The sequence below is a fragment of the Protopterus annectens genome, chromosome 2.part0, assembly GCF_019279795.1.
Source record: "Protopterus annectens isolate FY-2018-M chromosome 2.part0, PAN1.0, whole genome shotgun sequence".
Taxonomy (NCBI): domain Eukaryota; kingdom Metazoa; phylum Chordata; order Ceratodontiformes; family Protopteridae; genus Protopterus; species Protopterus annectens.
The window spans coordinates 1,701,193,048-1,701,217,144 of record NC_056728.1 but is presented as its reverse complement, the minus strand read 5'-3'; the positions used below and the strand labels follow the sequence as shown (position 1 = coordinate 1,701,217,144).

The 24,097-nt window shown below is 40.7% G+C and overlaps 1 protein-coding gene across 1 annotated transcript in view; it reads left to right on the top strand.

The window, feature by feature from the left end:
* HSPA4L (heat shock protein family A (Hsp70) member 4 like) overlaps positions 1 to 24,097 on the top strand; it is a 2,148,355-nt gene that overhangs the window by 769,601 nt on the left and 1,354,657 nt on the right. Inside the window, exons 7-8 of the mRNA XM_044061754.1 lie at positions 20,820 to 21,064; positions 21,169 to 21,245. Coding sequence (XP_043917689.1) covers positions 20,820 to 21,064; positions 21,169 to 21,245 — 322 coding nt within the window. The remainder of the gene's footprint in view (positions 1 to 20,819; positions 21,065 to 21,168; positions 21,246 to 24,097) is intronic.

Sequence of the window (24,097 nt, the reverse complement as noted above, 5' to 3'; positions counted from 1 at the left end):
TAAATGGACTCTATAACAAAATCTATCATTGCTGAAAAATTCTTAATACCTTCATGAACCAAAGGTGGAACAAAATGACTTCTAACTTTAACCTTAGAAGTATCTAACTGACAATATGCATTACTGTTCATAAAACTTTCATTTTCTGACAAACAAGAGTGAAAACTATCCTCTGAGTCATCCGAAATACATGATACATCATTATATACATTATCTAATAGCACATTACCATTTTTGTTTTTAAAAAAACATGCTAAATGTAATTTACGTATAAAACGATATATATCACCCTTTAAAAGGTACAATCTAGGTAATACCGTAGGTATGAATTTCAAACCACGGTTAAGCAGAGAAATTGTGGCTTCATCTAAATTCACACCACATAAATTAATAATGTAATTATTTACAGCATCTTCACGAATTTCACAATTATAAGAATTTAGAGAGTCAGTTCTTTCTAACTCGTTTATACCTTTGGAAATTTGATTGGGCTTCCGGATATTGTCTCTGTTCATTTTCAGCCATGGAATCATTCCCTCTATATGTGTCTCTATTTCCATATTCTGAACGTTTACCTCTACGAAAGGAATGTTGAAAAAACTGTGGATTTTGCGCTACAGGTAGCTCTGGAAAATCTCCCCCTTCTCCTGGTTCACTTTCCCATTCAGTTGATACATCCGAATGTGCACTTGTTCCGCCATCCACAAACCTGACGCCCCGTCGTCTCTTGTTGTTGATTGGACGAGAGAAAGCTGAATCTCCAGCATAATCTTTGATGTCACGATTTAGCTTGTACTTCTTCGTATTTAGTAGTTCTTTCTCCATATCAATCAATTTGTTTTGAATATCTTTCAAGCACTGCTCCATTCGAGCTGAACCAACTGTATTAGACAAAGTTTCACAAGCATCAGATATCTCAGTTTTCAATTTCACTTGTTTAACTTTATCTCGTTCAACTAATATGCTGACCCACTCAATGGAGCAGCGATGGGCAGCTGGGGGATAGTCCTCTGTCATTTTATATTGTGGAATTAGTGGAATTCTGCCTTAAGAATATTTTTACTTTGATGGTCAGTTATTCCATCAGTTAAAAGGCACTGCAATGGGGGCAGCTTTTGCCCCCATGTATGCGAATATAATGATGAATTTTTATATAGGATGGAATTTTTTAGGACAAATGTAGTGAAATATTATCGCTACATTGATGATTTGATTTTTATTTGTAAAGGGGAAAGCAGGAAATACATAGTTTTATGGAGGGCCTACAAGAAAATGAGTTTCATTTAAAATTTGATGGCTTTCAGTTAGGAAATAAAGTCAGTTTTTTTGGATGTCACTTTAGAGGGAAGTGATAATGGTAAAATTGTTACTAAAGTGTTTCGTAAATTTGAAAATAATTTACATCTATTGGATGGATGTAGTTGTCATCCACCGCATCTTATGAAGTCTTTGCCATATGGTGAATTTATAAGAATTAAGAGATTATATAATAACACGGATGAAGTGGATATAGAACTAGAAAAAATATCACAGTTATATGTTAGAAGGGGCTATGATGCACAGGAAGTAGCATTGTCTTTAAATAAGGTTAAAAAAAGTAATGTAGGGAAGGTTAAAAAGAAATTTTATGATGATTCTTATGGAAATCAAAAATTGAAAGATTTAGAAAAAATATATATGGTAATGACTTATGATTTGTTATCAGAAAAAGTTAGTCAGGTAATTAAGTTCTATTGGAATTCATTATTTTAAGTATAAGGATTTAATGGAAATTTTTCCAAAAAATATTACTTTTTCTTATAAAAGAGGGAGAAACTTTAATTTAGAATGCAACTGGAAAGTTTTTTTTATAATTAATTGATTAATTGTTTAATTGAATAAGTTTAATTGAATGGTATAAATATGTGTTTGAATGAATCAGATAGTATTCTCCTAGAAGGCGAAAGCCGAGGCGCTAGAGAGACTATCCAGTAAACGAGTGTTGGATCCTGCTTTTTGTTGTTATCTTTGAAACATTGGATTTAATTTTTTTTGGTTGTTACTTTTTAATCCACTGAACATACCCCACAAAAATTTTGGTCAGGGATAAACAAAACTTCTTCAGCCAGGACACCCTACTACTCCTATCCCATCAGGTTTCAACCATAATAATTCCAATCAAATCCCTGATACCTTTAACAACTACTTTACTGAAGCCATACAAAACCTAGCCAATTCTTTACCTCCCTCTTCTACTCCCCTACCAAATACTCCTAACTCTTCTACTCCTACCTTTCACCTACAACCTGTAAGTACATCTCTTATCTACAAACTACGTAGAAAACTAAAACCATGTACACCATCTGCTGACCATCTCCCATCAGAATACCTTCAAATTGCTGCAAAGGCTTTATGTCACCCCATATCTGTCCTCATTAATAGAACTATTTCCGAAGCTAAAATTCCAACCATCTGGAAAGTTGCCCATATCATCCCTCTTCATAAAGGTGGGTCTTCCACTGAACTCTCTAACTTTCGACCTATCGCCTTACTCTCTCCATTATCTAAGATAATGGAAAAATGTATTCACAAACAACTACTTAACCACCTACTACAAAACAACCTACTTAGCAAACTGCCAGCATGGCTTTAGACCATTCCACAGCACTACAACTGCCCTACTCTCCTTCACTGACTCTATAAATAAAAATCGGAACAACAACTCCTTCTCTGCTGCAATATTTATTGACTTGTCAAAAGCCTTTGTCATGGTCAACCATAACTTACTTCTAGACAAACTAAATTCCTATTCTCTTAACCCACAAGCATTACAATGGTTTAGGGCTTACCTTCAAAATAGACAACAAGCAGTACTTTGGGAAGACAATCTGTCATCATTACTTCCCGTAAATATTGGAGTCCCACAAGGCTCTATTTTAGGTCCCCTTCTCTTTTCCTTGTTCATCAATGACCTTCACTTGAACACACCCCAAGCCACCTGCATCCAATATGCAGATGACTCAACTTTAATCTGTACTTCTAAGAATCTAGCCTCCCTCCAGTCAATTACCCAAAATGTATTCCAAAGTGTTGAAAACTGGTTTATGCAACACTGCCTCCTCCTTAATCCCAAAAACACAAAACTACTCCTTTTTACGCCAACTCATAAATCACCAAATCCATTCTTTACCATTACCTCTAATAATGCCACCAACATAACCCCAGATACTACCACCCGGCTATTAGAAGTTACAATTGACAATCGCCTTAACTATGATGACCATATTAACTCCACCATAAAGTCTGTTAACAGAAAACTTGGTTCACTCTATAGAATTAAACCATTCCTTACCCCCTTAGCCAGGAAGACTATTGCCCAGACCCACCTCATCTCTACCCTCTTTTATGCCTCTGCCATATATACTAACTTATCTAAACACAACCTCTCAAAACTTTCTACATGTTATAATAGCATTGCTAGATTTATCACATGCTCTCCCTTTAAAACTCACCACTGCCTTAACCTTGGACAACTTGGATGGCTAGAAATACAGAACCTTATACCCAGTAAACAACTACTTATTACCCATAAAATCCTGCACTATCCCAATAATACCCCTATCCTCACAGATCTGATTTCACCATACAAAAATCTGTCTACACTACGTTCTGCCAATAAACCCAAAACAAAACACGTGCAACACATATCTCACAAAGCCAGTGTGCCGAACAGTCACAGCCCTTAAGACTAAACAACACACCTGATACACTTGTAATAGGTGACTCTATCGTCAGGCACACTGACGTCCCGCTCACCAGGCTGAACAAGGAGAGGGTCACGGTGAGCAGCCTGTCGGGCGCTAGGATCCACCACATAACACAAGCACTCAGGTCACTCCAAGGCAAGTACAAATATGACTCAGTCATTGTCCATGCTGGTGTGAATGACCTGAGACGTACCTCCCTGGACTACATGAAAAGAGACATAAAGGAGCTCTCTGAGCATGTAGCCCAGGCCAGTATGACCCTGACCTTGAGTAGCATCTTAGCCTCACCAAGAATGATGCCACAATATGAAGACAAGATGATCAATTTCATCAATTGGCTTAAGTACTGGTGTCATTCAAAGGGGATCCAATGCCTGTCAGCTTGGGATGATATACTCGACAAGCCACGATGCTTCGCTAGGGACGGCTTGCACCTGTCACCCCTGGGCTTTCAGATATTGGCAAAGGCTCTTGCTACCCCCATAGTGCCTTTTTTAGGCAAGGCTCAAAAGACAAACCCACCTCCATAGGTATCACAAGGGATAAGAAACTAAGAGTAATGCTATTCAACGCCAGAAGTCTAAACCTCAAGATGCACTTTTCGAAACTCTCCTTAGCATGGAGAACATCGATATCTGTGCAGTAACAGAAACCTGGTTCAGGGCTCCGAGAGCACCCCAGCACTACCAGGTTATACCTCATACCATGCTTTTCGCCCCAAAACTTGGATCGAACCACAAAAGGAGAGGGAGTATCGATATTCATCAAAGATACCCACACCTCCAGGTTGGTGGCAAAGCACGAAGCATCAGAGACTATCCATGTGCAACTAACAGTGGGTAAAACTGCCTTCCAGTTTATAGCCTGCTACAGACCACCCTCCCAAACCCGGGAACCCCACTCGGCCTTCCTGAGAACACTGGAAAATATGAAGGTCTCTCCAAACACCATTATATTGGGTGACTTCAACTACCCAAACATAGACTGGGAGCATTACTCTAGCTCCAACACCCTAGCCCAAAGATTCCTAGAATTTATAAACTCAAATGCTATGGAACAACTTGTTACCACTCCCACAAGAGGGGAAAACATACTGGACCTGATCATCACCAACATGGGGACTCTATGCTCCAGACCAGAAGTGTATCCCTCACTGGTAAGATCAGACCATAAACTAATCTCACTGGATATTCACATCCCGACCCCACCCCCTGCCCAGAAAACCACAGTGAAAAACTTCTCTAAAGCAAATTACACACTCCTCAAAACCGAGGTGGAATCCTTCAGAGCCCCAGAGCCTGTGGAAAATACGTCCCAGACTGCAGAATCCTTTATAAATGCATTCTATGAACACCTTCAGGAATGCATGGATCATGCGATCCCAAATAAAACCAAGACCCAATCCTCCAAAGGCAGACGTCCTGTCTGGTGGACCCCAGCCATAAACAAACTATACAATAGAAGGAGGAAGCTACTAAATGATAGAGCAAAATCCCAAAAGGGAAGGCATCACTGATCAGTATTAGCAAAAAACTACGGGCACTCATAAAATTGTCTAAGGCCAGCTTCGAGAGAAAAATTGCACAGGACACTAAGGATAATCACAAGACTTTCTTTAGTTATGTTAGGAACCTGGGTGGTAATTCCCAGATATGCTCAGAATTAGTCCAAAATGACAAAAATACACTGAACCCACACACATTGCCAACATCCTAGCTGACAGGTTCAGCGCAAACTCCCCTCCCACCAAAAGGGCAAATATCTATCCCAGCAGAGTGCTGCCCCTGACATCTCAGATGCTCAGGTAAGAGCCGCCTCTCCAAAGCAAAAACACAGCATCAATGGGACCAGACGGTGTCCCGGCTGTCCTACATGAACTCCAAGAAGAGCTAAACCCAAACATAAAACTACTGTTCAATCTCAGCCTTACTACAGGATATGTGCCCAAAGAGTGGCATACAGCAACAGTGGTCCCTCTCCATAAAGGTGGTGCCTCAACGGATTCTGGAAACTATCGCCCCATAAGCCTGACTAGCTTGGTCTGCAAAGCTATGGAAAGGATCATCATGGACCTCATAAATAAAGATATTGGGGACCTACAGACACTGGATCCTACCCAGTTCGGCTTTGTTAAGGGCAGATCCTGCCTCTTAAACCTGGTTGACTTCTTTGAAACAGTCACCAAGGGCATTGACAAGGGGAAGGTGGTCCACACAGCCTACCTGGACCTCGCAAAAGCCTTCGATACAATACCCCACTCGGGCATTATAGATAAGCTCACCAGCTTAAATATAAACCCCTATGTCACTAGATGGATTGCAAACTGGCTCAAGGACAGAACCCACATGGTTAGAATTGCTGGAGCCATGTCAAACTCCACAAGGCTCAGTCTTGGGACCTCTCTTGTTCGGTATATATTTCTCGGAGGTACAGGCCAACACGGAAGGACTGTGGCTGACCAAGTTTGCAGATGACTGCAAACTGGGCGCCATAATCGACTCTTCAGCCGACACAAGCATCCTCCAAAAGGGCCTCATAGAAACAGACAACTGGTGCCAGAGCCATGGCCTCAAGCTAAATGCCAAAAAGTGTATAGTCATCCCCTTTGGCAAAAACAAAGTGCCCACAAATTACCACATAGGTGGTAATCCATTAAGTACAGAAGAAGTAATTAGGGACCTGGGGACCCAAGTTGATAGCAATCTCTCATTTGACAACCACGTGGCCAAAGTGGTTAGAAAAACATTTTATATAGCCCACCTAATCATGAAGGGTTTCACATCTAGATCAGGGAGGTCATCGTGCCTCTTTACTCATCCCTCATCAGGCCCATAATTGAGTACAATGCCCCTTTTGGGATGTACCTTACCAGACACCTGCAGCAACTGGAAAGACCCCAAAAGTACCTCACCAAGAGGATCAAAGGGCTCAAACAGATGCCATATGCTGCCCGGTTAAAGAAACTCCAGCTCTATTCAGTGGCATACCGCCTGTTCAGAGGCGATCAGTGCCTGACGATAAAGCCATGTCCAACCCGGAATTAATGGACATGCTGCACCTCAGAAAATCCAAATCCCATCGAGCTACGCTCGAGAGACTTGAACCTCAGCACTGAAATAAATAGGACCTGCTGGAGGGACAGATTCATAACCCAGAGGCTCCCTTCACTCTGGAATAAAATCCCAGTCCAGGTTAGGCAGAGTCCCTCATTGACTCTATTCAAGAGGAATCTTGATGAGTGGATGGGAGATCGTAGGTTTACCCCGGGTATCACTTCTGTGTCACTGTTAGACAGAGGCACAGTATACTAACCTCGAAAAAGGGCATAGCAAAATAAATTTAAAATGGGTGGCAAAAGCCAAACACATTCTGGCTAGGCTTATAAATGCCCTAGGGCAGATAGCCTAGTATGAACCTATGAACCTATGAAACATCTGGTATCCCTAGTTAAATCTAACAACAAAGCAGGTGACTCTCTTTTCTCTAATACTGTAGGAAAAAACTGGAATCTGCTCCCTTCTGAACTATCTACCCTAGCTTCTACTACTCTTTTCAAAAAACATATCAAAGAACATCTTAAAACCCAGTGGCTCTCTCCTTGTTCTAACCCAGACTGAAATTCCATGCCCCTCCTGCTCAAATCCCATCCCCACACACTAACGTAAGCATACAAACCAACTCTTTTTCTCTTTACACCTGCTCTGTTTTTGTGGTCTAATAATTGTTCTTTACTTTTCCCCTAGCAAACCTTTATATATTGTCTATAATCCATAATTTGTATTATTATATTTATTCATACAAACAATGCTACCTCTGTACTGTAATTTTAATATACATGTCCTTTTTATAAATTGTTAACGTTTTAACTGTTTATGCTGGAGCTTTTCTCCCCGGGCCTCTACTGAAAATGGACATATATCCAGTTAGACTAGCCCGGTCAACAAATGTAAAATAAATAAATAAAGACAACCATGGGGACAAAAAATCTGGAGGTGAGGGAGGAAAGCAGAAATCATTGGGGGGATTAGATTTTTCAGTGCTGCTCCTTAAACTTGGTACATTAATAGGTTGTGCAATAACATGCATTTTCTGTAAACACTTTGCAACATTATCGGAGTGTCATACAATCTCACCCCATTCAAAAGAATACTACACTTTGGTCCACCAGAGCAACCCAAAATGCTATAACCAAGTCACCTGAGCATCATCCTTCTAAAATCAAAACTACAGACTACAAATAATATTAACTACCATTCTCTGCCCTTCCTAAAACTGGTGACTTTGGGAGGAAAGGTGGTGAATTACAGTTAAAATGGCAATTACAGTTATAGTTTTATTTTGCTTCAGAATACATATCAATTCACTTTCTTATTTAGTGCCAAAACATTTTAAACAAACCAAACAGACAGTACCACAAAGTACGAAATCCCAGAAATATTCCCAGAAAGCTCAAATACGACAGGCAAGCATTTTCCCCATTTGACTAACTTCCTGCAGATGTAATAAATTCAAAACAATGACTATGATAACAGTTAAAGACTTTCTTTTGCTTCAGAAAACATTAATTCACATTTTTTATTCAGTCTCTCCAAAATTCCGATACAGCATTTCTTGTCTACACTCAAAATCAGTTAACAAAATATTACAGACATACAACCTGAAAGACTAAAACTTACTATATTTTTATTAGGTGTGCAGTATCGTTTGCACTTTGACAAATTCTAGTTAAAGTATAACAAATGTCCAAGTCTAAGTTATATTTCTTTTTCATTTATAATGTGTAAAGAGTCTTCATAAGAGAAGCATGCTGTTAGACAAACAAAAGTCAGCACCAGAACATTCTTTTCAATTTTCTGCATAGGGGCTAGATTCCAGGTCTAAAAACTAATCACAAAATGCAGTGCTGTTGCATACAACAAACTAGCCCATATTCTGTATATTTTAGGGAAGAACTCCTGGTAGATAAAATGCTTTTTGCACGTAACCTGCATCACGGGTGTAGCAAGCAACTTCCATTTTGTACTCACAAGCTCTTAGTGTTACCCCCTTTGGACACCATCAGTCTCTAATTTTCAGACCTCGAGTTCACTTAACATAGAATATCATATTATTTGCTCCATAAAGTAAAAGTAAATGGATATTCCAAAGTACATAGGGTTGCCCTTATTTTTATTACAGAGTGCAATTTCTATAGACAAGCCAAGTGCTCAAGTAACTGAGTTCTGTTATTCTTGCGTGAAGATGGCAATAAGAACAATGCAACTGAAATTCACTAGAAATAATCCAGTCGTATATGTATATTACACATATGACTTTGTTTCTTAGTGAATTTCAGTTGCATTGTTATTTCCAGAAGTCATGGTCCTCCTGTGAATCAACTCAGAACCTATATTCCTGTGCCAGTTTCGCCAGCAGCTGGGTCCGTACTTCTCAACTGTCCAGATTTTCGTAGAATGTCCAAATGTTTACTTCATATGTTTGGTCTGTTCCTCTTAAAAGTTGTGTTTTTTTTTGGATTTTTGTGGCAAATCAGCGAGGACTGAATTCACTAAATAATGACAACCATTTGAGTGTCATATGTCGTATCCCTCAGAAATGCATGGTAACACAAGACCTTTTATTCTAGCAACTTTATAATTTTTTAAGAGCAATATTTAAAGACATGGTTATGTTTTTTCTGTCTGCTATAAATTGAAATTACTTGAACTTGCATACATAAGGGGGAAGAAAATGTGCAGTTAGTCAGTGAGATAGTGGGATAACATTAGCTGTCATTTAGGGCATTAACCCAAGACCTCACTCAGACATACCTTACTGGTGTCTCTGGCCAAAAACAACCTCTAGACAGATAGTTTGCTGAATTCCCTTAAGAGCCTCATCCTTTCAGCTAGGTAAACCCCCAGCTTGGTGACCAAGATGAAATTGCACACACAGTCGCACACACAAAAATATAGAGAAAGCCCTCTGCAAATTGAGTCACAGAAGCAAAAGTACCATTAGCTCTCATTTTGGTCTCAAATCCAATACCTTCAGCATACCATGCTGGTGTCAAAGTATCTAACAAGATACTCTGGACAGACATATATTGAGATTTCCCTTAAGAGAAAATGAACCACACAAGTGCACACACACACACACACACACACACACACACACACACACACACACACACACACACACACACATATATGCATATATATATTTTTTTGAAAATATGAGTTTGAAATGGTTATTTTTAAAAGCATAAAGCAAACATTTCAGTTTCTGCAATCCCTTCTTAAAAGTCAGACTCTAAATCCAGAATTATTTTGCATACCACCAGCACTTAAGTAGTAAGATGAGCATTATTTTAGCCAGAAAACAGTTATGCTTGCTGACTTGTTTGGGCAGGAAGTTCCTAGACAGTTGCTATTCTTTGTACATTTTCTCAGTTTGTATTAAATGTACAGGATATAAAACAATGCAGTGAATGGCTCAGAAAACATTGCCTTTGGCATAACAGTGAGGACGAATCTATACTTCTGTTATAAAACTGTAATATTACATAAAGATTACAGCTATCTGATTAGTGCATTTCTATTTCTGCAGTGTCACTCATAGTTATAACAACATTTGGTTGTGCCTCTATCTCAACTGAAAAAAGCGAAAATATGAGTACTTCTATTTGATGGACAGGTATAGAAAATAAACAGATGTAGCCACACCTAGAAGATTTCTCTATCACAAGCATTAAGCCAGACAACACAACTCACCGGTCACTGCCAGTGTATTTTTCTTCTAAGCCCTTTGTAAATACTGGAGACTAAAATCCCCACTTTAATTATAAAAGTCAATTTCCAGCTAATGAAGAATGTTTTAATTTTGCTTACAAAATGTCAGTCACCATTAGCAAGTTCTGAATACTAGGGATAAAACAACAAACATAAAAGTTACACAACTGTGGAATGTGCTCTGTTTTTTCTTTCTGCAGTTGCCTTTTCTTTACACTTTGTCATGCTTGGGCATAACTTAGAGAGAGTCATCAGCATTTGCTTGTGTAGCTGTGTGGTGTTAGTATCAGCGAGTCAACCTTGAATGTTAATCCTTATACATGTGACTGTTCAGGACTTTCTCTAGAGGTTTTTTCTACACTCTAATTCAGTGTGCTCTGTTAATGGTGTGTACAGTGTGCATGCAGTGTTCTGCTTATATTGTGCTTGTAGGCCACACTTCTACAATGCTAATAGCATTCTCTGCAGTACTGTAAGTTCCTAGTACTAAGACTTCTTAATGATAGTTTGCAGTGGTTTGTAGTCAGCTTTGTACCTCTCAACTGTCCCTGATTCTGACTCAAAATTTAGCTCAGCCTCTTTTAATACACCAGAAACACTGTTGACTTTTGCAGAAAAGCTGGTGAATTATGCTTAACAGTGACGACAGACTGAGTTTTAGACTTGTTTTCTAAAGCTCTTTGTGCTAATGGTAAACGTAACCCTCCCCCCCCCCCCCGGGCTACAATACACCCTTGCCCTGTCCAGGAAAGCTGCTATATGTAGCTGCCTCTTGTTTGAAATACTGCAGTTTTCTGAACTAAAATTGGTTAACAATGCAAACACCTTTCTTGCATGCTACTAAATAAAAATCACATACATGTTTATAGAAAATCCTCAGCTTATCCTGCAAACTTAAAGGCACATTACTGTAAACAGGTAGAATGTGCACATAAACTTGCATTTCAGTTTAGAGCAGCTTACTTACCAGTAAAATAAGGTACTAAAGTAGCGAAAATAAAATAAAATCCTTGATCGCACTCACAGATGGACCACTAAAAACTTCAGACCTCCTGGGAACAATTCTGCACCACACACAAACCACGACAAGCTACTGCTGGAGCTATAAATTCCCTGTCAAGATCAGAACCATGCCTATGACTCAGTCCAGGTGCATGGTTGTCTGTGTCTCTCCATTGCCTTATTTGAAGGTGGTTATCCCTCTTGACTTGACTGCAATCCAACACTGATATCTCCAGCATAGCTCCAATGCGACAGTAGCTTTTCTCCATGCCGATGCTGCCATGATATGCGGACTGAGCGGGCCTAATTGAGCACTTCATCCGTATGAGGTCCGCTGCAGCCACTTGCGCACAACACAGGAAATGAAGCAAGCTAGCTGCATGCAAAACAGGTGAAGTAAAGCAATGCTTTGGCTGAGATGTCAAAAAGGGCATGCTTTACTGTAGATCTCGGGTGTACTTGGCACCTGAATTGGGCACGCAAGAAAGCAAGCTCATTTAAGCTTAAAAACGGGTGCTCACGGTTAATTTGAGACAATTGAGATCTGTGACTGGACTGATTTTTCTTCTGGAAAGAGTACTTTAAGTTAGGTGCAGACAGGATCTGATATTCTGAACAGTTATCTTTATTCCTAATCTTTTACACTGAGCAGCGAAGGACACCATGGTCACCTTTATACTTTAAGATAATGCACCTTCATCTCACACTGTGTGCGTATTGTGTTTTAGCCAGTTTCCTATTCGTCTTACCATATATGGGTTGATTCTTAATTATGACACAAGCATGGTGAATGGTGTCAAAGGCCTCTCAGGTTCAAATGCTCCACATACACTGCATAGCCACCATCTGCAGCATCCATAACCCTTTTGAAGAAATATACCAGATCAAGTAAGCAGCATCTACCTTTCACAAAACCAGACTGTTGGTGGGCAAGTCTAATAACATTCTTGATATATGCATGCTTGCCTAGCTCAGTTTTTGAAGTTAGGCACAATATCTTCCATGACTTTGCAGATGAGGCTTGTAAGACTTATAGGTTTGTAATTACCAGGGTCTTGTGTGGTTTGAATGCATGGTAGTACACCTTATGGGACTGAGTGCCCTGTAGCATAGCTAGGGTTGAGAGAAGGGAGCATCTACCCTCAGCACAAAGTGCAAGGGGGCCCGACATGCCATTCCCATTCACATTTTGGTGTATACCATTTGGAAATAAATGCCAGTATTGCATTTGCAATCAAAACTAGCTAAGCACTGTAGTGTTCTTTATGTGGTATAATGGAGCAGTCAGTTTGCTGCAATTTAAAATAAGAAGAGCTTTTTTCTCTCTTTTTTTTTCCAGTTAAATTTGAGGGCTGAAGCATTCTGTGCATGGTATAAACTGTAGCGTACTCCATTTGCAGCAAGCTGCTACATTTAAAGGGGCATTTTTTTATTCCTTTTTTTCCAGTCAGACCTGAGTTTTGTATCATTTATTGAGTGTATGACCTGCAGCAGTTTGCTACAGTTTAAAATAAAAAAAGAGTGAGAAGAGCTTTTTTGGAGGAATGGCATCATCACAAAAATTGATAACTATTCATCTCCACGTGTCACTAAATATCAGCCTCTACCATCTTGGGCATGAAACCAACATTGGCTTTATTAAGGAAGCAGCTGAAACTGATGCAGCTTCATAGATGAGTATCCCACCGGTCTTGCAAATTACTTTTACAGTGACCTCTCTTTTGAAATCAAGCGAAAATCCCATCAGGGCACTTTCGCATGTACTCCATTTCTGCAAGCTTACTCCTGTGTATATCTCTCTATTTTACCTTGCCAATGGAGTGAATCTGAGGTAAGTGGTACTGTTGCCCACTTTCACTGCTTAATCTGTGTTCAGACATGCACTGTTTTCTGCACGTATTTCAACTTGTGTCCCCAGACTGAATGCAAAATATCTAGGTCTGAATAAGTCAAGGTGCTGATTTTTAGTATTGCATTACGGTGTCAATTCTAGCAGTTGACTTATTTTAACTATGGTGCATCCCTGCACCATCATTTAATTTATGTATATGTATATATATATATATATATATATATATATATATATATATATATATATATATATATATATATATATATATATATATATATATATATATATATATATAGATATATCTCATACTGGTTTCATATCTTATCATGGTAACTGTAGACATTTCTAGTGTATGACTTGAATATTTGGTGAAACTTATGCATTTTATGATGTATGTGTTGTAATTTTTAACCTGTATTGTTTTTTGAATATCTTACACATAAGTACCGAACAACCCCAAGTTTTGATCTTTGTACTTGTATTTAACTTGTTCCAAGGTCATTTAAGAAAAGGTTCTATTTTTGTTTTTTTTAATCAGCTCATTGACCATTTTGTTATAAATGAAGCAACCATCTTATGATCCTGCATCATCACGTCAGTTCATGACAGCATTTGTCAGGAAGCATCCTGACAGTTTTCAGTAATGACACGCTGTGTTAAGTCAGGGTTGTGGGAGAATGATGGGTTGTGAATGAGGTACTGTAAGCTTGGAGTGACGCATCAAAGAGAAGCAGTGTAAACTAGAGATGGATTATTATGTGCAAAGTTCTTATATCTTTATGTAGCTTTCCACTTGCTTTTATGGTGGTTGATGTCCTTGCATTCACACTGGAGTATTCATAACACATGGGATTCCCTGCTGTGGAAGCCCGATGTCCGGCCTTGCTTTAAGGTTCCCCGAACGTCACCCAAATGCCCCTCGCATAGCGTAGGGCATAAAGGTGACTTTTAGGCGTGCCATCCTCAGAACTTTTTTGCCACCAGTCCAAACGCTTCATGTAACTGTCATTCTGTTTGCCTCCATCTGTTTTCTGCCAGTTTTCTGCCAGTTTGAATTCACTTTCATTCTCCGGTGAATGCCTACATCTGTTTGCTGAAGCCCTAGCTGTTGCAGATAAGTACTCCATTGGGGTTTTGTTTTTTTCTTGGGTTTTTTGTGCTGTTAGGGGTTGATGTCATCCAGGAAGGGTAAATGCCAGTGTGGGAGACAGATTTCCCATAAAGACCACCACAATAAGTGTCTTTTTTGCCTAGGAGCTTCTCATGACCATACTTCTTGTTTGATTTGTCAGGCTTTCATCTCAAAAACCCTTCACAGTAGGCTTTCTTCCCTTTCCTTGTATCTTGAGAACCAGCCTCTTAAGCTTCTTGCTAAGTATACAATGGAAGGAGCTTTGCTCCTCGAGGGTCAGCCATCAAGGAAGAAGGTGAAAAAGGTAAGACTGTAATCTTCTGCTGTCCATCCTCTGCTGGGAGTTTCTCCAGAGGCCAATACAAACCTGGAGGCTCGCCTGGTTGTGTTGTCTGATTTCTGTGCCACAACTAGGTTGGAGGGCAGCGAGAATTCAGCTGGCAGCACATCTGATGAGGCTTTGCAGGCATCTGTTTCGTATGTTCAGGGGGAACCACTATTGATTGTTTCCAAGGAGCCAAATGGGGTTATGCAGATTCTAGTTCGGGAAGATGTTCCTACTACAGTTATCGAATGCTGTCCTGAGTCAGAGCCTTCTCAGTTTTATAGGGTGGGCAATCCCATAAAAAAGAAACAAAAAAATAAACATGTTTCTTCTGCTCTTAGGAATCCACAAAGTCCGTGGCAGGCGTTTACTCAGGGGTTATTTAATACTTTAATGTCATTACAGTCTCCTCATGGGGCCTCTGTCCCTGCTCCTCTTTGGTCCTGTACTCCCCTTAAAAGGCCTAGGGAACAGAATTCTTCTGAGGAAGAGTTGGATTCTAATGAAGAATCCCTGCCTTATTCTGCTCAGATCCCTTCTCCTTTGGACTGCGGATCAGAGGAGGAGGAATCTAATAGTCCTGATACTCCTTTTGAGGAAATTTCCTTTGGGGACATAATGTCTAGGATGATGGAATTTTTTAAGTGGGATTGTGCTCAGGTCTCTGGTTTCTATAAGAGATACTACGAGTTACTGCAGATGGAATCTTCTAAACCTGCAGCTATTCCTCCTGTTTTGGCTGCTTTGCTGGATGGTTTTTCCAATGCCTCTAAAGCACCTGATTCTCTGCCCCCTGCTCCCAAGAAGCCTGATAGGCTTTATAGGGTGCCTGAGGATTGTAACTTTTTGTATAGATGTCCTGCTGCTGACCCCTCTGTGCTGTCTGTAACCTCTGTTAAGTCATCTCAGTTACTAACTTTGACCAAGTTACTGCTTCCTGACAAGAACAGCAGAACCATGGACAGGCTGGGTAAGAAGGTTTACACTTCTGCTACCCTTGCTTTTAGGGTGGTTAGTTATCAGCCCACATATCTGGGTATGTGCTAGCTCTTCTTTCTCAGGCCTGTCAGCTTATTTCTGATCTTCCAGACACTTAAGAAAAAACTTCTGCTCTTTCTTTACTGGTGACTTCTTCTCAAGTGGCTTGTCATTCTATAAAATGTAGTTATGATGCAGCAGATGCCTCTTCTACAGCTGTTGCTTTTGGCTCAGTAATGAGGAGGTGTTCTTGGCTTAAGCTTTAATCTTTACTTGATGATATTAAGGCTAAGTTAATGGGTGCTCCTCTGGATAATTAACTTTTGTTTGGGGAAGCAGCTGGTGGTTTGTTTAAGTCGCTTCAGGATAAGGTTCATAGGAGGTTACTAGGCTAGTGGCCCTAGAGCCTTTACAAGCCTAGCCATATTAATCCCAAGTATTCCCATTTGTTCTTTTTCGGTAGTTCACAAAACAAATTTATGAATTGATTGGGTCTGTGATCAGTACCGGCTACCCCTGTCCATGAGGGACATGGGTACCACCTCAGGAGCAATTTCCAGTCTCCCATCCAATTATCTAGGTTGTATTTGAGTAGAGTCAGAGAAGAGCTCTCTTTTACATGAATAGGAAGAGAAGCGGCAGTCTCTGGGAGACATATATGTCTTTCCAGTATGTTCTGTTAATGTCACAAGCTAGGTTGAAATCTCTAGAGCAAGTGACTCTTGTGCCATTTGACTTGTGTATGTGCAGCGTTTCCATTAGGGCAAGGTTGGAGATTGCCCTATAGGCCAGGCACAAATCATCTCTCAGCACCCTATAAAATAGAGAGTAAAGTGACAGGGCTTGCCTGTCCATGTAGGTCATGGTTTGGAGTCGCTGTATTTTTTAGTGAGAAACCTCTGAGGTCTGTCCAGCTGCTGCAGTTGTCTGGTGAGGTACATGCAGTAGAGGGTGTATCATACTCGATGATGGGTTGAGTACAGAGACGTTATAACATCCCCTGACCTGGATGCCATGCCCTTGCTTATGAGGTGCTCTACGTAGAAGGCTTTCAGAGTTCAGATTGCTATTGACCTGTGTTGCCAAGTCTTTCAGCACTGGGTTGGAACTCAGAGGGGTGCTATAAGTATTGTAATTTGTAGAGAATTCTGTTTTGCCAAAGGGAATAATAATGTGTTTTTTTTTTTTTAATTAGTTTTTAGACCATTGCTTTGGCACAGTCTAAAACTAAATGCAAGGGGAAGGTCTTACAGGAGCTTAAACATGTGTTTGTTTCTTCTGTGCCTAAATTTCAGAGGAACTATCCTTCTAAGCCAGCCTTTGTTTGAAGGCAATCTTGCCCTTCTGCTAAAGGTAAAAAGGGTGACAAATAGGCTCCTCCTGCTAAGGCCACTCAGACTTCAGGGGATTCAGAAGCCTTCCTTTCCTGACAAATCAGGTGCTGTGAGTGTCTGTGTCTTCTCAGCCACATTCCTCTTTCTCTTCCTGTTTAGCTTCAGATCATTCAGGATTCTTGGGTTCTGTCAGTCATTTGTCAGGGGTACTTCATGGTGTGGATATCCCGTCCTCGTTTATGGGCATTCCTCAGCCTCCTCGGGAAAAATACATTTTTTCCCAGAGGTTCTTCTAGGTCTGTCATCTCAGGGTACTATTCAAAAAGTGCCTGTGTCCCATTAAGGAATTTAACTCAAGAATGTTTCTAGTTCCCAGAAAAGAGGGCACTTGGAGACCGATTCTAGACCTCTCTCGTCTAAACACTTTTTTGAAGGGGCTTTTCATTCAGATGTTGTCCTTTCAGACTCTGTTTCCTCTCTTCCTTCCTCAAGCCTGTCTGGTGTCTCTGGATCTGAAGGATGCTTATTTCCATATTCAGCTCCATCCTCTTTTCAGGAACTTTTTCTGTTTCTCTGTTGCTTCCTGGCATTTTCAGTTCTCAGCTTTGCCCTTTAGCCTTTCTATTGCCCCAAGGGTGTTCACCAAATGCCTCATTCCTGTGATTGCTTTTTGCAGGCTTCAAGGGATCTAAATTATTTCCCTACTTGGATGACATGCTGATTCAGGCATCTCCAGATGTCCTTTTGCAAAATCTTCATTTTGACATTTCCCTTCTTGAGAGCCTGGGGTTCACAATAAACTTCAAAAAGTCTTCTCTGACTCCTTCTCAGGATCATGTGTTTCTGGGTTGCAGGATTCAGATGATGCCAGTGCAGGCATCACTGCTTCCTCCAAAGGCCTTAACTTTCATTTCTTAGTTTCAAAATGTTCTTCCCCTGACCTCCACCATAGCCAGGGAGTTTCTGAGAGCACTGAGTTTCATGGCTTCCACCATTCTAATACTCTGTCTGGCCAAACTCCACATGAATAAGTTTCAGTGGTTTGTGAAGTCACTGTGGCTTCAACGTGCACATCCTCAAGACTTTGTAGTTCCTCTTCTTCCTTGTCTCAAGAAATAACTTCACTGGTGGATTCAGGAGTTGTCTCTGAATCCAGTGCTTCCTTTTCATTTCCCTCTTCCCTCTCAGGAACTGTTTATAGAAGCTTCAGATGTGGGATAGGGAGCATCTGGGTCCCTGAAGGTACAGGGGATGTGGTCGCTTCATCAGCAGAAGGAGCACATCAGCGTCAAAGGGATGACAGTTCTTATGCTGGCTCTTCATGCCTTTCATCTTCTTTTCTCTCCGGGGCCTCTCAAGGTATTCACAGACAATACCGCAGTGATGTGGTTTATCAACAAATGGGGGGAACAAGATCTTACCTTCTTTGCTGGTTGGCACTTCTGGTGTGGGATCTTGCTGTCAAGTATCAAGTGACTCTTCAGGAAGTTTATATCCCTTCAGATCAGAACATTGTGGCAGACACTCTGATCAAGTCCTTCACTCAATCCCACGAATGGATGCTTCACAGGGATGTGTTTCTGGACATTGTCCACCATCGCTGTACTCCTCAAGTAGATCTATTTGCCTCCCTTCTGAACAGACACCTTCCTCTGTTTTTTGCCAGAGTCCCAGGTCCTCTGATGTGGAGGGTGGGCACCCTCTCATTGAAGGGAATGTTTCTTTATGCACTCCCCTCCCCTTCCACTTATTCTGAAAGTCCTGTTCAGGATTCAATAGGACACTCCCAAAATCTTGTTGGTGACTCCCTTTTGGCTGTGACAGCACTGGTTCCCTCAATTTCTGCATCTAGCCAAGGGCAATCTTCACAAGTTACCTCACAGGGTGGATTTACTCACATAAGACAAGGGATCTCTCGTCCATCCCCACCTGTCTATGCTTCAGCTGATGCTGTGGGTAATAGGGTTTGATTTCTCATAGGCACTTTTTTTTTCCTGAGGACATGGTGCAGGTCCTGCAGAAAGCCAGGAAACATACTTCTAGGAAATCCTACGTATCCAAATGGAAGAGGTTTTCTATTTGGTTTCTCTCTCATAACCTGGGCCCACTTACTGTGGATGTTCCATTGGTTCTCTTTTAGTTGTGTGAGTCGCTCAGTGCTGGTTTGGCCTCTTCTGTTAAGGGCCACTTATTAGCTCTTTCTGCTTGTCTGCCTTTAACTCCTCCTTTATCTTCTAGATTTGAGGCTTAACAATATCTTAAAGGCATCCTTAATATTAGACCTCCCAGGATCCTCCGTGAGATCTTAATTTTGTTTGAGAGAAACTGACTTGAGCTCCTTTTGAGCCTGCTATGTCAGCTTCCTTGCAGCATTGTTCTTGGAAGACAATTCTTTTTGTTAACTCTTACTTCTGCCAGACAGGTATCTGCAACCCCTTATGGCTTGCCCTTCTTTTTTGACTTTCCATGAGGACAGAGTGTCCTTGTGTACTAATCCTTCTTTTATTTCTAAGTGGTTGAGTTGTCATTTAATCAGTCTATTAATTTGCGTACATATTTCCCTTCTCAGCAATGTAACAGTGAGCGGGTGCTGCATACTTTGGACATGCATAGACAACTCAGGTTTTATTTGGATAAGAGTAAGGGTATTAGAAAATCTGATCAGTTTGTTTCCTTTCTTCCTAGGTCTTTAGGATTAGCTGTATCCAAGCAAACTATTTCTACTTGGATTTCAGAGGCTATTTCTTTTTGTTGCACTTTTCATGGCAAAAGCCGTCATTCTTCTGTAAAGACTCATTTTACTAGAGCTGTGGCTTCTTCTGGTGCTTTTTTTAAGGGCTTAGACACTAATTCTGTTCTTGAATCAACTGTTTGGATTTCTGTACATACTTTGACCAAATGCTGCAAGTTGGATGGTATTTCCAAAGCTAGAGCTGGTTTTGCTACAGCTATTCTTCATGATGTCTTAGAGGGCTCTGCTGCTGCTTCCTCCTCCCAAGTTTCTTCTTGAGCTTTAGCACTCTCCCATATATTATGAATACTGCAGCAGTGAATGTAAGGACATAGTATGGTTGTGTAAAATCTTACCATAACAGTAGATGTCCTTGCCTTCACCAGTGCAGTATTCACTCTCTCCCTCCATCCCCCTAGTTCTTTTCCTTCCTGGATCTACAGGTTACCCCTTGGGCTTCCTTGAACTGGTATTCCTGCTGAGGCAATCATTTCTGAGGATGGTACACCCGAGAGTCACCTTTATGACCTATGCTATGCAAGGAGCATTTTAGTGACGGTCAGCATACCTTAAAGCAACAGTAGGCTTTGGTAGACTGGCCGAACGTTAGGCTTCCACAGCAGGGAATCCCATCCCTTGAATACTACAGCGGTGAAGGCAAGAACATCTACTGTTATGGTAAGATGTTATACAACCATACTTTGGGCAGAACAGTGTTGGCATTTACTTATTGTAGACTCTTTCACTGGCACACTTGGCTTCACTCCAGTCTTTCCTAATCAAAATGTTGTCCTGGACACCACTAAGATATGTAGGTTTCTCAGTTTTTGTTTTTACAGAGCCTCTTGTATGTGATCAGTTTTGTTTTCTTGTATTTATAAAATTAGCATTCTAGGAGCCATATTAAATGAATTATCCACTTGGCTGATGTATGTTGTTTTGTCCTTAGGTCATTGCTACTACTTTTGATCCCTATCTTGGTGGCCGGAACTTTGATGAGGTCTTGGTGGATTACTTTTGTGAAGAATTCAAGGTCAAGTACAGACTGAATGTCCGTGAGAATGCTCGGGCTTTGCTGAGGTTGTATCAGGAATGTGAGAAACTGAAGAAGCTCATGAGCACAAACTCTTCTGATATCCCCATCAACATTGAATGTTTTATGAATGATATTGATGTTTCAAGTAAGCTTAACAGGTATGAAAGCTTAGTCTAAAATGTTGTTGTTTAAAAGTTGGTTACTATCCATTAACCTTCCTGTTGACAACATTTTTTGTCATTTTCTTTCCTCTTTTTTTCAGAACTCAGCTTGAGGAGTTGAGTGCCCATTATTTAGCCAGAGTAGAAGCCCCATTAAAAGCGGTTATGGATTATGCAAGTAAGACTAGTAAATTATTTCTTTGCATCCCCTTGGCTGTCTGTTTTGAATTTTTTTTTTTGATATTTTAAGCATTTGTTTTCAGATCTGGCATCAGGGATTTTCCTTGATGGGTCTGTGACTATGATTTTCATCTTTCATTTTGCTTGTTTTTCTCTGAAGCTGTTAGATATTATTCCTATGTTTCAATGCTTAAACTATTTAATCTATTGAAGTGTTCATGTAGTCAGCAAATCATGAGCTGCCATTTTTTACTGCTTGGAAGAGAAGCACAGTGCAAGGCATTCTGTAAGTGCCAGAGTTCATCCTAGTCAACTAACGAAGGAGGATAGAAAAACTGTTTGCCTATTTTGCTTCTCTGAGAATGGAGTTAGTTTTGAATGGCTCATCGTCAATTTAAGCTTGAGTAGTTGCTGGTTAAGACCTTGCCCCCGGCCTTTATTTAGCTGTCTGCTGGTTTGCTTATGCTGATGCTATTGCTAGGGCTGCAGGCTATGTACCTGCAAAGGACAGCATAACTAAGGTTTCCCTCCTTGAAGGAAGAATTCTGTTTGACTATTCTGGATGCCTCTTTTCGGGGGGTTCATCATCAGTCATCCATCCCAAAGGAAGGGATTAACAACTTCCAGAAGAAGAAACAAGTCATCCATATGTTGCAACCTCTTGGATATCCTCCTAGGGCTCTCTGTCACTTTCAAGCTGAGATCAATCCCCAAAGCATAAGAAGAAGCTCTTTGATAGATTGAGGAAGGCAGTCAAGCATCTGGTGTCTTGCTCCTTCCCAGCTATGCTAGTCTAGTCTCTCAAGAGGGCTTCTCTTCCTGGTCAACAACATAGTCCTGAGTGCAGTGTAGCGCTGTCCTGGGGAGGGCTGTTAGTGTTTGCCCCAGCCTGAGGGTCCATAAGAAAAAAAAATGATGGGCTCTTTTTGTCATCAAAGATCACATCTTAAGCCTTTTAGGCCTTGACAAGAAAAGGCCCTGCTAATAGACCAAACAGTCTCTGTGGAACTCTTGTTCTAAGCCATGATGGTGCTCCTCAAAAGGACTTTAGAGGCTGTCCCTCATTTAGAATGAGGCTTTGGCATCTTCTCCCATGTCTTAAGTTCTGAGGACACTTATAGACCTCCATGAGTTTGGAAAGCAGGTCTGGTACACCATTTTATAGATTTTGACTCTTCAGGATGTCATAGTTCTGGTGCTGAATGGTGTCTTGATGGTATTGCTGGACATGATGGATGCCTTTTGGCACATCAGTGTCTATAGACTGTGTATAGTAGGTTCGTTTGGTTACCTTTGGTTCACTGTAGGAGCATGCCACTTTTAGTACTGAAAATTGCCATTTGTTCTTTTTTCTTGCACCAACAATGTTTATACCAGGGTGCTACTTATTGAGGTGGAAGCCTTGCTGGATAAGGAACTTCATATATTCCCTTGCCATGACATCTGTGGCCACATAGATGCACTATGTGGAATGTGCAGTTCCATGGTTGTAGTCTCTGTTGGACACTCCTGTGATGGTCATTTTCTCCTGTGAAATGGGAACAGGAAGTGAGGAGGAACTGGAGAATACAGGCTGAGGCACTTCTAAATCTTTCTGGCTTGGTGGCGGACACAGTCTTCATTGTGCACTAGGTGCTGGTCTAAATCTCTTTCTCGTCTGAGTCGGAGGAATATGGCAAATGTTCCCTTTAGTATTAATGCTGTGATATTGGTAAGAAAGGTGTCGAGGATCAGCAATCTGTCTCAGATAATCCAGACTTTTGGGAAATAATGAAACTCATCTATAAGTTGTTGCTGTTTCAGAATCTTCCTTTTCTTGCCATGGGTTAAATTGTTTTAGCTTATCAGTACCACTTGGAGTATTTTTTTTTTGTATGCATTGTGAAAAGAGATAGTCTGCATGATAGGGAACCCTATGCGTAGTCTGCATAATAGGGAACCCTATGCATCACTCATTGTACTGCATAAGACTGATTCCTGCAGGAAGTTACATATATGATTTGGAATAAGATGCAGGTAGATGACATTTTTCTGGCCAGGTATTTTCAGCAGTCAGATATCCTGCTCCGTGGCTGTTGGAGGGCAGCTCATCTGCAAAAAGCACACAGTGGGCTTCTCTTATTGGACATCTGGCTGTTGTTGAGAAGTTTTTGTAACATCATTGTCCTTCTTCAGGTTACCTTATCCATGATGTCCTGACTGAAATTATGTTTGCAGTATTCCAAACAGATGGGTTTTTGCCACTGATGTCTGGCCAGAGTAACATGGTCTAAAACTTCCCAGAGGCATTCATCCATCAAATGACCTTAGCATGCAAGCACTGGGGTAAATAAGTGGACGTATGAGCATAAATCCTCTGTCTGTCTACAGTTTGAGCTTTGTGTGATTGTACCATAAGCCTTCTCAGATTCACTTAAGGTACCCGCTGGGGAACCTTCCTTCCTTTTTAAAACTGTTCTGCTGTGATTTTTTTTTAGGTGTCAGATAGGAAGGGTAAGTTTGAGTGGGTTTACTATCAAAATGTGGAATAGCAGTTGCACAAAACTGGGATGGCCGAATGCATGGTTCCCAGTTTCCGTAATGCCAATCTGAAAATGTTCAAATCCACCTTAACGAATGCTCGTGTGCATTCACTCATATGAGGTTGACGTTCTGATTGGATATCACACTACAGTGGAGATTGGGAAATTCACCGTTTTCCTCACTGTAGTGCAATCTTGGAGTTTGTATATATATAATATGCAGGGGGGTGTGGGGAGGTGCAGTCCCCCTGCAAAACGTAAGTAGAAAATCACCAGAAGTCAAGGTAACATGGGTAATGTCAGTAATATCAATTTGTGAATTATCAGC